The sequence below is a fragment of the Alosa alosa genome, chromosome 10, assembly GCF_017589495.1.
Source record: "Alosa alosa isolate M-15738 ecotype Scorff River chromosome 10, AALO_Geno_1.1, whole genome shotgun sequence".
Classification (NCBI taxonomy): Eukaryota; Metazoa; Chordata; class Actinopteri; order Clupeiformes; family Clupeidae; genus Alosa; species Alosa alosa.
The window spans coordinates 2,697,390-2,711,147 of NC_063198.1; the positions used below are offsets into that span (position 1 = coordinate 2,697,390).

The 13,758-nt window shown below is 40.2% G+C and overlaps 2 protein-coding genes across 3 annotated transcripts; both read left to right on the forward strand.

The window, feature by feature from the left end:
• Positions 1 to 6,301: 6,301 nt before the first annotated feature.
• LOC125302202 lies at positions 6,302 to 9,454 on the forward strand. Of its 2 annotated transcripts, none has more exons than XM_048255285.1 (11): positions 6,302 to 6,430; positions 6,662 to 6,788; positions 6,991 to 7,099; positions 7,227 to 7,303; positions 7,441 to 7,610; positions 7,694 to 7,955; positions 8,057 to 8,278; positions 8,467 to 8,565; positions 8,788 to 8,969; positions 9,116 to 9,287; positions 9,383 to 9,454. In XM_048255285.1, exons 1-9 carry the CDS (start codon positions 6,351 to 6,353, stop codon positions 8,812 to 8,814), a joined length of 1,173 nt encoding a protein of 390 aa, XP_048111242.1. In that variant the 5' UTR covers positions 6,302 to 6,350; the 3' UTR covers positions 8,815 to 8,969; positions 9,116 to 9,287; positions 9,383 to 9,454. The 2 variants fall into 2 exon arrangements, with proteins under 2 accessions (XP_048111242.1, XP_048111243.1); XM_048255286.1 differs by having other exon boundaries at positions 7,230 to 7,303.
• Positions 9,455 to 9,834: 380 nt separating this feature from the next.
• LOC125302201 lies at positions 9,835 to 13,316 on the forward strand. The gene is made up of 2 exons (XM_048255284.1): positions 9,835 to 9,917; positions 11,919 to 13,316. The coding sequence occupies exon 2, from the start codon at positions 11,936 to 11,938 to the stop codon at positions 13,166 to 13,168; it is 1,233 nt and encodes a 410-aa protein (XP_048111241.1). The 5' UTR covers positions 9,835 to 9,917; positions 11,919 to 11,935; the 3' UTR covers positions 13,169 to 13,316.
• The last annotated feature ends 442 nt before the right edge of the window (positions 13,317 to 13,758 follow it).

Genomic DNA, 13,758 nt, shown 5'->3' on the forward strand with positions numbered 1-13,758 from the left:
TGACAATTGGTCCTGTCTCGACCTTTCTGACTCGTTTTGAATTGCCTTTGACTACTCAGAGTGGCTGCCAACAGGCATACTGTAGGCTACTCAAACATGTCCTAAAACAACCCTTAACGTTCGTTTTCAAAACTGTGCAACTCACCAACTGGTTAGTGGTGTTCGTTGATGTTCCAAAACAAGTAGCGTATAGCGAAATACAGCTTTTGTCGTGTTTTATTTGGCATTTTGTAAAATCCTATTGATTTCTTTTGGAATACTTATTGCATGTTGATATTACTGCGGCACCGTCTATGCTTCAGGTTCAAATATTGAGCGGTTGTGAGGTGTCTGAATAAATAGTTCCACGATAGCAAATAAGACAGCTGGAAATCATACATTGCACCGATATATTTGCTTTTAATAATCAACGAACACCACTAACCACTCGGTGAGTTGCACAGTTTTGAAAACGAACGTTAAGGGTTGTTTTAGGACATGTTTGAGTAGCCTACAGTATGCCTGTTGGCAGCCACTCTGAGTAGTCAAAGCCGATTAGAGAACGTAATATCGCTTAGAGCACCTTTAATATGGTTATGGTTATGATTATGGGATTTGGCTGATGCCTTTGTCCAAAGCGACACACAAATACATGTTCATTCACTAAGCGCAACACCCAACCGGGTTCGGGTAAACAGTACACTAAAACAATAGCCACTAGGTGATGGTCCATCAAAAATATATGAGCTGACTGAAAAGCCTTCCAGGAAGAGCATGTTCTCCCAATCCTAAGTTCTGTTTGCCTGTGGCCACATACATCAGTCTTTAGTTGGGCATCACCCTAAATTGTGTGTGTGTGTTTTTATTTTATGTACGCACATTGTACACACATTAAAATGGCATTTAAAAAGGGCCCAAACTACTAGCCTGGGTGAACCCAGACCCACCTGCTGACAAATTAGAATTTGTTCTGCAGGTCCATCTGGAGATCTTCCCATAGACCTCTGAGTGGTAACAAAAGTGAGGGCAAAACGTCTGCATTCCAAAATCCAAAATGTTCCCACAGGATACTTATATGGGTAAAGATGGCAGCTTTTTTGTAGGTGAACTTCAGAGGTTTCTGGAAGCTGATTTCTGAAAACCCAGGAACGAATCACCAGTGTTGGGCAAGTTACTTCAAAATCGAAATGTATTATGCATTACTTATTACTGTCATTTCAAAGTAATTTGTTACATTATAATATTACTGTCTCTGAATTGTAAGGCATTACACTAATATTGCATTACTTTTAATTTACTTTCACCAAAATATCTGGAAATGTCAGAATTTTGTTAAAAACCGACAAAAGGTCAAAGTCTGGTAAATTGTGATATAAATACTGTAACTCTAAGGTCTAGGCCTGCTCATTAAAATCAATAGAGAGCCTACTATATTGTAAATCAAAGCTTAAAGAAACTGTATGTAAGATTGTGGTCAAAACTGGTACTGAAATCACTTTCAAACTACTGTAGAGCGATGTATCCCCTTCCCCTCCCCTCTGACTGGCAGAGCTGGCAACACGGATGCCGAAACACTACTGACTTTGTGATTAGTAGATAGGTGGAGGGTGGCGCATCAGGCCAAAACACAACATGACAACATCAACATCAGTTGAGGGCTGCAACTCCACTTTTTAAATGACAATATCCTGGCCAGACTACTGTTGTCAGTGATATAAGTATTTGAAATAACATGATTTCTTAATATCTAGTGACATATCAGGGCCATTTATGATTAATTGAAATACATTTCTTACATACGGTTCCTTTAATAAAGACATGTCAAGATGGTGGCCTACTGACCATTTTGGTGCCCTAAGTGAGTGGTTTTGAGTGAGTGACATTTAAATGATAACTCAAACACCTTAAGTAAAATAAAAGGCCTATTATTTACAGACCATTACTATGTGTTTTTAAACATTCATGCTGTTTTCTTATAAATGGTGCACTGTCACTTTAAGAGCATTGATCTTTATGTTCTCATAATGCCTTTTTGCCAGCTCTTGTTTACAAGCCTTGTTTGTTGAGTTACATTGATAGCACAATATTAACAATAATATGCACAATGTTAAGTTGTTTTAAGCAGCCTTCATTGCTTTGGAAAGTATGCAATAACATGTTGCATTTCGTTTTGCAAATAAAAGTGAATTATGAGCCAGGTATCCACCTAGCTATCTGAATGGATTATTTTTTTGTCAACTCGGCATATCATGTGCTTCATGTAAATGCTTGGAAAACGAATTATTGAAGACCCGCCAATTCCATTCTAGCACTACGTGGTGGAGATTGAGAGAACCCAAAAAGTATCAAACTTGCATGTACCATGGTGTTAGTGCATTCTGACATTGTAAACTTTATTGATGAAGAGTGAAATGCAGTTTGCAGTAAAGCTACTATTCATTGGTTAGGCTACATGTGGGTGCCCCCTCTGTCCTTTGGTGCCCTACGCAAAGTGCGTGATGCGCGTGGTGGGAGCGGTGGCACTGCCAGGCTACACAATCTTTTTTCTGCATTTCTATCCCTTTATTCTCTTTAAGTTCAATTGTGAATTCAAGTTCACAGCTCAAAGCTGACATGCACTAGAAGTTTGTGTTTAATCAAGAATCAAAAAGATTAGCGTGGCACCACTTTAGATGTTTCATTAAATGACTTGTGCTATTCGCGAGGCATAGTGAGATCTTTCGGTTTCGCACAAAGTGCACTAACTATTATGTTCTTCATATCCTTGTCTCTGAGCGTAGCCTAGGCTTATGTCCATCCCGCAAATAGAGTCCGCTGCAGCCACAGTCATCTTCAACCAGTATCAGGAGATAACGTTCTACTATTTTGCGCGGATTTTTTCTCCTCTGTTGTTCTCTCGGTGGTGTTTGCGAATATGTATTAAAAAAAACACTGCTTAATTTTTGGTTAAAATGCATTGTAACGCGCGTTACTGAAGTTTGTACCGAGTAAAATATTATCCAATTTTTTTTTGTAATGCCTTACATTACCACGTTACCGCAAACAGCAATATATTACAGTAATTACATTACTTTTGTAACGCATTACTCCCAACACTGCGAATCACAACCACTTGCCAGGCTTTATACAGTATGATGACAGAGGAGTAGGCTACAGTTTGCAGCACTGTTCAACACAAGCAATAGCTGCACTAATGTCGTCAGTGTGGGTTTTCTTAGGAATTGAGTAGGCCTAAATAACTGCTTACAAGAAAGTGGTCTGGTATTGGCTACAAGTCAAGGTGAAGTTTCGCAGGCTTTAGTCAATGAGTAGCCTATTCTTTCACACAAACATACGGGCATCTGCGTTTTTTGGGCAGTAACCCGGTAGGATAGACCTCATGGTTGTAACACTTTTTGCTTCAGCACCTGTAGCTCCCTTAAAGGAGAATTCCGGTGTGATAATGACCTAAAGTGTATTGAAACATGATACCGAGTGTGAACGTATGTCTCATAGCCCATCTCGGCTTGTCCCCTGCACTCCAAAATCTGGCGCTAGTTAGCCGATGCTACCAACAGCTTTTTCAATAGTGGTGCTTCGGCATCGGGCTAGCCATGCAAATAAATCACTGTTTTACACCCATTTACGAGGCTCAATGTATCTCCACACTTCATTGGTAGACTTCCGAGGGGCCCTGACATTTAAAAGCGAGACATTGAGAACTTTGAAAAAGCACTGGTAGTTTACTTACAAGATGATTTATACAGACAGTATCTTCACGAAGTTTAGCGTTTGCAGCCATCTTGAATTTAGTCACGATAAGTCGAGCAACGAGTAAGAATGAACAGGTATTAACAGGTAATTCTCCTTTAATTAGTGGGTTTGATCCAGCAAGGGGCAAGCCCACTATTGTTCTTCTTAAGTTTACTTATTAGTAGGTTTGATCCAGCAAGCCCACTATTGTTCTTCTTAACGCTCTAGGCGCCACAGTCGACTTTAGTCGACAAGATGCGGTACTGAATAAAACGGCCGATTTAGTCAAATAGGGTGTCATATTTCGTTCGACTTCCACTCCACTAGATGGCAGACATGTCATACGTCATCCCTGAGAAAAAAAGTCATGCTTTAAACAAAACTTTCGCGCTACAGCTGCAGTGAATCAGTGCGTGCAATACGAGAGCTAGTGTGCGTGTGAGGAGCTACTTTATCAGAGCGATATTGTCAGCGTCAGCAGTATTTGCATTAGATTATCGTCTAATGGCATCAAAAAGTTTACCTGAAATGAAGTGTTGGGTCTTCTATTAAGCGGACCCTGATTCTGAAGGGGAATATCTGCCTTCAGAAAATGGCGGTGATTCGTTTAGTGAGGCTTCAGATCGCCCCTGCCTTGCAATGATGCAGCTGGACAAAGTGAGAGTTTACTCCATAGTTTAGCTTACACCAAGCACTAACGTTGAATCGTTTGCCCAATGTCACTGGTGGGAATAATGTTTCACGGGTTCGGAGTGTTCATCGGGAAGTTAGCAGGGTGTTAGTGGTGTGGCGAACGAGGCTGGAGGTAGCCTAATATCCATAGCGCTAGCTTCTGTCTTCTGAGCGTGTGCCTCTCCACAATGGGCGGGTGATAGCGTGGTGGAGCCTTTGTCTAATGCCACTGGGTATGTTAGGCGAGGTCGAAGTGCTCATAGGACAGTTAGGGGGAACGAGTGGCAGTGTGTGGGAGTCGCAATGAGAATGACAGTAGGCCTAGTCCGAGCTGCGCAAATTCTCTCCACTCGGCGCGCGCGAGGCAGATCTGGCCATGCTGCTCGCATGGTGGAGGTGGTGACACGCTCTCTCCCTCTCTCTCTCCCTCTCCCACACACACACATTAGGTCATGCATAGTCTATCACAAGATGATGGGAATGCCGGCCCTGTATGGATAGGGATAGGGAGTCATTATCTCTACAGCAAAAGGCCTGCTACATAAAAAAAAAAAAATGTCAGCCATTTATTAGTAATGATTTACACTGTTGATTTGCTATCTATTTCCCTGATCATTTAGGACATACACTATGTGTTCCTTTTTGTGTGTTCATGTCCTTGTGATGTGTGTGTCTTTGTCAGCTAAGAAAAAAACAAAAAACATCAACAAAACAAAAAAAAAAAAAAAAAATACTAACATTGTCTCTTGTCTTGTCTCGTCATCTCACTCCTGATCTGTGCCTTGCCGTGGCAAATGAGCTTTTGAACTAAACAGGTCTACTTGTGTTTGTGTGTCATCTGAGTAATATATATGTGCCCCATACATGGAATCAGAGTGCCTACTGTATGTAGTAAATGGAAAATCTCTACAGCAAAAGGCCAGTCTACCGCTACATGCATTTGGTTTGTTTCTGCCATTTATTAGTAATGATTTACACAGTTTGTTCACTACTTACTATTTACCTGAGCATTCAGTATTGTGCAATATAGCATACAGAAGGTGAGGGACATTTTGGGGGGGGAAGAAGTGGTGCATTTTATCATTCAAACATGCGACTTTTCATGAAAATTCTATAATCCAAGATGGCCGCCACCATGTGACGTCATAATATGCAAATTAGATATAAACATTTAATCTCTACATAAACTTTGGGTCATCCTTAATATATTCTCTAATTTACAGAAAGTCTCTATCTCTTATCACTTTTAAGATATAGCCTTTTGAAATGAAGATGTCAAAATTGATCGTTTCGGAAAAAAACCTCTGGCGCCTAAAGGGTTAAGCAGAGAGGGTTCAAGCGGAGCGAGAGGCGCAAACGTTCGACAATTTCCGCGTTCGACTATTGCAAGGGGGAGGGGGGGAAATCCCCCTTTATGCAGACCAGAGTAAGCCATCACTGCATTAAAGTCCATGGGAGATTGTGGAATGTTACCAATAAATTGGTTATTATGGTTTTCTGGATTTGTTGAGGGGTTGTTTGAACATCTTGTCGTAATCTGTAAGTGTTTGTGATCATTTCAAGCCTAATAGTGTAATTTGTTTGTGTTCGGATTTGGGAAAAAACACTTTATTTCAGCTCAGGTAGCGACCACTTACTGACTGGTGGCAGCGAGCTAGCTAGCCTGCTGGCTAAAGTTAGCCACGCTGTCATGCTAATGGATGACAGCCGGGGACAGTGGAAAACTGATACAGATTATTCAGAAGTTTTGAGGATGTCGTTTACCTTAGTTGTAATATAAAAATATATAATAAACAAATAAAAATACAATTAGATTGTCTGATTCATTTATTTGGTTCTTTTGTGCACATGCCCTGGAATGTTAAATACAAAAAAATACCGTTAGTATTTTTAAGAACAAAATCTTATTGAGACAACATCGAGACAATATTTCATAACGTTAACTTAGTTGTTTACACAAATTAAACATGCCGAAACTTTGTGCAGCAATTGGCTGTAACAACAGACAGTCGGAAAAATCCATATTTTCTTTCCCCAATACAGATCGGTAAGTTAAGATAAATTGCACAGAAAGTTAGCAACTTATGCTTACGTAAGTTAACGTTACACCAAACTGCGACCTCCAGGATTTAAAGTGTAAGATCAGTGTTGTAAATTAATAGCATAAATAAATCATGTGGGCTATGAGCTTAAGTGATTGATAAATACATAGATCTTGGCAATGTTGTACTTACTCATATTGTGCTTTTACTAACAGTAGCCATAAATATATGTTTAGAAAAAAGAGATGGCTGATAAATATAAGAAGGGCAGATCTCTCCTTTTCCATATCAACAAGTGATCTCACAGCTGGGGGATATGGGGTTTGTGAGGATCATTTCAACCCCAGCATGATTATTCAAATGGTATGTTATCATTACAGAGTTGTATTAAAACACCACTGGAAATGTCTTGACATTGGCTAAACTATATCATCATACACTAAAGGCATAACTCATGTCACAACTATGAAGCATTACAACTAATACAGCCGCTTTCTATTAGCATATTGCATACAAAAATGAAGCATCCTTAGGTGTTCAGGTGCATACCAAATCACTTTTATAGAGCAAGAGGAAACGGCTAACTGATGAGGCGGTACCAACAATCATCAACTGCCCAAATCCTCCCAAAGGAATAACTATTATGAGATCTATATTGGACAGGACAGTTGCTGGTGGGTTTTTACTATTTATTTATTTCCAGTTCAAAAGGGTAAACCTGTGAAGTAAAATGGTATCAAACAGTACATCAAACATTTGTTATTTGTTGTCAAGATACTATGGTTGCAAATCCATTTCAAGTAGAGGGGACAACCATAGGAGACCAAGGCCACCGGGAATCCAATCTGGGTACAGATGCTAGGGCAGATGTCACTGAGGTACCCAAAATGAAAAGACCTGCAATGAGATTTTAACAAAGATATTATGTGTGAAAGCACACTCTTCTCAGCTTGACTAACTAGTTTGACAAAGACTAACATGATGTACTGCTCTATGTTTAAATAAACTATTACAGCTACAAAAGCAGCTGCAAAAGGAAAGGGAGGACAAGCAGCTACTTGCACTGCAGCTCTGTGACAGCAGAAAAGACAACAAGTGGCTTAGAAATAAAATTAAGGCATTGACAGTTTCCAAGAGCCGCCTTCAGAGGAGACTCCGCTCACAAATTAATGATCTTAAAACAAAGTAGGCAACAACATATACTTCAAAATGTATTCATCAGTTATGGTGCAAGTATCTTCAAATTAATAGGATTACCTTTTTCAAAGGCTGCAGGCTGAGCAAGGCAAGATCAAGCTTTCCGACACACTGGCCACCCTTCCTCCACACAGCAGGGAATTCCTCATGTTTCAAGCAAAAGAGCAGAGGCCAATAAGGAAATGCAGGAAATTTCCAAAAAAAATCAAAGACATGGCCTTGCAAATAATACACCAGAGTCCAGCAACCTATAAAGTACTCAGAACATACTTTTGTCTGCCCTGTCCATCGACATTGCGACGGTACCTGGCCAACATCTTGGGGCATTTCAAAGTAAGAATGACAAAGACATGTCAATTGCTTTTTTTTTTTTAAAACATAATACATGTATCAAATATATATGACCAGTAGTGTTCTTCTCAATGTACTTACAGCAAGGGTTTTTAGATACCATCATTGCCCAGATGAAAAATCGAGTCAAGACAATGGAGCCTCATCAACGCAATGTCGCAATTGTGTTGGATGAGATGGCCATTAAAAAACATCTGTGTTACAATCCTACATTTGATTGTGTAGATGGCTTGACGGGCACAGGAAAGATGGCTGACCACGCAATGGTCATCATGTGTAGAGGCATAGCTTCTAAATGGAAACAAGTAAGTCAGTCTTCCCAGAAAGGTGGATAAAAGTCCAAAACAATATGTAGTGTAAATGGCTTTTAAGACCTAATGTCATGAAACCGTTTTGGGAAAAACTGCCATAAGCTGTACATATCAAACCAATAAAACTAGACATATTACCTCATAACATGCACCTGATGAGTATGGCCATTTATCCTTTTCAGGCAATCGCTTATTTCTTTGCGAAATCGGCTTTGCCTGCAGAGGAAACTGCAGACATATTGGTGGAGGCTGTAAGACGTATGGCTAGGATTGGTCTTACAGTAAGAGAACTATCTGACTTCCAGTAAAGACATTAGTGTGGTAAGGTGCAGGGTTCCCACTCTTAGTACTTTTTAAACTACCTCAACAAAATTTCCCTGAATAGGCTTTATAAAAAATATGTGATATTCCAGAATTAACAGGACCTGTGGGAACCCTGAAGATAACAGTTTCTATAACAGTAATGACAAAATAACAAGTTCATTTTCTGTGTCTTACCATAGCACCATACCATACCACCACCAATTTGAAAGCCATGAGGACTCTAGGGGCCAGTCTGAAGGCTGACGACCCAACTGTGATGGCTCACAGCTTTGCTGTGGATGGGAAGATAATACCCATTGTCTTCGATGTGCCACATTTGGTTAAATCTGTCCGCAACAATTTAAAAAGACATGGGCTTAAGGTTAGCACCAAATAAATACAATAGAAACGAACAATGTGGACGACATTCATGTTATCAATACATGAAATACAATACAATAATTAGTTTGATCAATACATAAAAAATACAATACAATGATTATTTTTATTAATATTTTTTCAAACTAGATTCAAGACAAAAACATCTCCTGGAGCCACCTTGAAACATTTTATGAGAATGACAAAAAAAATACTGTAAGATTGGCTCCAAAATTAACAGAGAAGCACATCATATTACCACCTTTTATGAACATGCGAGTGCGGCTGGCCACCCAGGTCTTTAGCCATACTGTGGCAGCTGGTAAGAGTACACGTAGCAAGTAATGACTACAATGACCACTCAACATAAACACAATCAAGTGATTATATAAACTTACCAGTGCTTTGGTTTTGAAGGCATGAAAACCATGGTAGACTTGGGTCGGCTTCCATCTGAGGCACTGGACACTGCACTGTTCTTTCAAGATATGAACAGGCTTTTTGACATTCTAAATTCAAGGTACAGAAAGAAAGCCTAGGCTCATAATAAAATTACGACAAAATATGTCAGTAATACCCTACTTTGATATCTTGCATACTTAACAGGACCATTGGAGACAAAAATCCATGGCGCCGCCCTCTCAACATGAGGAGCGCAGTCCAGGTAAAGGTCCTGGAGGAGTCTCTGCCTTGGATTTCGTCTTGGAGTTTCAGGTCCATTTTTGCAAACCACCTTGAACAAACGGCAATTTGCATATACAGCTAAGACTTTGCATTCAGTTAAACAAAAAAATGAATTACTTTGTCTTACTTTCATAGACCTAGATTCATTCCTCCATGCCAGTGGGGCTTCAGCCTTACCATCCGAAGTGTCATCCTTCTCTGGAACTCTATGGCAAACATTAATTTGAAATTCATTTGCACAGCAAAATTAAATCAAGACTGCATTGAGGTAAAACAGAAATGAGAAACAAAACCATATTGCTAGTAATCAAGGATCTTTGGGTTAAGTTTACTTATTAGTGGGTTTGATCCAGCAAGACCACAGCGGCTTGCGGAGCAAGCCCACTATTGTTCTTCTTAAGTTTACTTTATTTATTTATTAGTGGGTTTGATCCAGCATGTTCTTCTTAAGTTTTCTTCTTATTATTATATCTTCCTATTCACCCACTTTTTGTACCAGCTACTGCTCCTAGACCTTTTGAGCTATCGACGCGGTTCAAACTCAAAAAATTCAGGCCCGAACCGGTGTAGTTCGTGTCGCCGGTCCTTGTCGTTTTCGCGTTATTCCCGTTTTTCGGCGTTTTTGGGCCCCATTGAAATGAATGGTGGAATGTTCAGGATTTGAATTTGGATTGTGACATCACAGCTCTAATTGTTTAAGCTTGCACCTGGCAGAGTTCTAAGCCATCTGGCAGAGCTCTAATGGGCTGGGCTGGGCTGTCTGTGTACATGAAAGTGTGTGCATGTAACTTTTGACCCGTATGTCCGATTTTCATAAATGAGGTACCGTTGAAGTCCTTGGATGAGGCCGAGTTCCATGCCCCTGATCAAACCCACTCTTGCAGTTCCCCGGAACCGCAATTCTAGTTATTACATCTTCCTATTCACCCACTTTTTGTACGAACTACTGCTCGTAGACCGTTTGAGCTATCGACGTGGTTCGAACTCCAAAAATTAAGGCCCGAACCGGTGTAGCTTGCTTGTTACTTTCGTGTCGCTGGCCCTTGTCGTTTTCGCGTTATTCCCGTTTTTCTGCGTTTTTGGGCCCCATTGAAATGAATGGCGGAATGTTCAGGATTCTACAGGATTGTTCAGGATTGATTATGACATCACAGCTCTAATCGGTCTCTGACAGATGACGTAACAGTATAATCATCCACCATTTTGCAGGTATACTGAGGTAGTAGCTGAGGGACGTTAAAATGTGTGGAAAATGGTTCGGTCGTGTTGCGTAAAAGGTTGCAACAATAAATCTCACAACGGAAAAGGTGAGAAAATTAATCATCAGGAACGTTAAAATGTTGTGGAAAATGGTTCGGTCGTGTTGCGTAAAAGGTTGCAACAATAAATCTCACAACGGAAAAGGTGAGAAAATTAATCATGGGTCGAGATTTTTCAAGTTTCCCACCTGGAAAAACAGCCAAGGACCGCAAGTTGCGGATATTACAAAAAGGCGTCGGATGGCCTGGGTTGCGGCGGTGAGGTGTTGATATTATTGATATAATTTTTAAATCATTTCACTGATTGTGGTGTTTTTCTGTGGTCTTTAGCTCTACCTAACTTTACGTTGTCTTTGTGCTGGGTTAGCGGATGCTTGCTAGGCATGCTGCCAACTTTAACGCACAGTTCGGTAGACAGGACGCAAAGTCTGGTCTTGCTAGCACTGTGTTTTGCCAGCAACCAACGTCGTTGTTCAGGTGTTTCTCAAAGTTTTTTAGACAAAGGACCACTTAACCACTAAAAAAGAAACGCACGGACCACCTAGCTAAAAAAAAAAAAGATTCGACCTACTTCAGTAGTATATAGTGCTTATTATCTCTGCACTTTGCTTATTGTGTCAGAGGATTCATATGATTTAAACTGGCATCTTACATAGACAGTGTTGCAGAACGTTTTGGATTTACATACAAGTTGGTTCAATATTGCAAACAACTCATCTATATTATATTTTACCACGTCTGCTCGTGGACCACTGGGGATACTTGCAACGGTCCGCGGACACTTTAAGAAACACTGGTTTAGGCTATATCATTTTTCAGAATAGTTTTGATGGCATATGATGCGTGATTAATTGTGGGGTCTCTCCTCTTTTATAATTTAGTTTTTCCTGTGATCAGCACCTAGTGGAAGCAAGTGTGTGTGTGTGTGTGTGTGTGTGTGTGTGTGTGTGTTTCTATTTTTTAAAACTCATTTTTTAAATCTGAAATATCATACATCCTTGCTTATGCAGGTCAGCCTGCATATGAGATGCTGGAGACTGATCCAGACTGGGCACCATCTCTCGATCTGGGCCACATGGATACCACATGCACAGACACAGCACGCTCTGCAAGGAGAGGTAAGCGGGAGCAGCTGAAAAATGTCACACAGCAGCAAGTTAGGACTCAAGAGGCTGGACATCACCCTCCTGAGGAGGACACACAAGAAGCTGAGGAAGGTGGCCAGGCACACCATGAAGAGGGCACTCAGGACAACATTGAGGAGGTGCCAGAGACTGAATGTCATCTGTGTGCTCTCAGGTCTGCCGAAGTAAACCGCTTGTTTGATGAAAACCGAGAGCTACGTCGTGAACTAGAGGAATACAGAATGTCTGAGGGTTTCTTTGGAGATAGTGATGATAAAGTGAAGTACTATACAGGTCTGCCAAACCTGGCAACATTTATGGCTCTATTCAATTTCTTGGTGCCTCTAATGGCAGACCAGAGAAAAATACTCACTCCTTTCCAAATGGTATTGTTAACTTTCATGCGTCTTAGATTGGATCTGCCTGCACTACACCTGGCCCATCTCTTCCGTGTGTCTCCAAAGACTGTATATAGGACATTTAATGACACTATGGCATTCTTGTATGCAAACCTGAAGCGTTCCATTGTATGGCCTGACAGGGACACTCTGCGTAGCGTAATGCCACACCAGTTTGTGGAGGCATTTGGACACAGAGTTGCAGTAATAATTGACTGTTTTGAGATTTTCACAGAAAGACCGACCAACCTGAAGGCACGTGCCCAGATGTTTTCCAGTTACAAGCACACACACACCATGAAATATTTGATCGGTATTACACCCAAGGGATTAATTTGTTTTCTATCAAAAGGTTGGGGTGGCCGTACAAGTGATAAACATATTACGCAGAACAGCGGGTTTCTTAACAACTTGCTGCCTGGTGATATTGTTATGGCTGACAGAGGCTTTGACATTCAGGAAAGTGTTGGTATGTTGTGTGCAGAGGTAAAACTTCCAGCATTTACAAAAGGTCGCTGTCAACTGGCTGCAAGGGATGTAGAGGAGACTAGAAAGATAGCACACTTGAGAATTCATGTCGAAAGGGTCATTGGGAATATTTGTCAAAAGTACAGAATCCTAACAGGAACTATACCCATCAACATAATCCTTCCATGTGAAGGTGAGGATGTCACATTTCTGGACAAGATCGTCACTGTGTGTTGTGCACTGACTAACCAATGTCCAGCCATAGTTTAGAATGGACTTTTCTTTCCTGTGAGTGTGTTTAGGATCCTGTTCAACTTTTGAGTAGCACTACTAGTGCAAGGGGCTAGATTGTATATATGTATATATTCATTTTGAGTAACTTTGTTTCTGTACATATTTTAATTGTCTGACATTTACTGCTTGTACTTTTTTAAAATAATTTATTTGACTTGTATGTAGAATAAAGTATGTGAAATGCTGATTCTTAAATCTATTCTTCTGACTGTTTCCTTATCAATCTTTACTAGACTGAATGAGGTATAGAACCCACTACCGTTCACACAAGGCAATGTTTATTTGTAAACAATTCATTCATTCATAGTGCAAATTTGCTGTAATCAGTGCTGAACATAACAAAATGCATGTAAGCAAGTTTTTAAAACTATTTGTAATCAGTGTTGAATAGTAAAAAAGTGCATATAATCAAGCAATACAAATATTAAGTATCAAGTAAAAATATAATATTAATTTAAGTTATACAACAGTTGAAGTAAAGTAACCAGTTACAAGCTCAGGGAGAGACACAAGCTCAAAAAATTGCTGTGCCCTCTCCAAAAGGGCATTCCAGAGCAGTGGGTCAG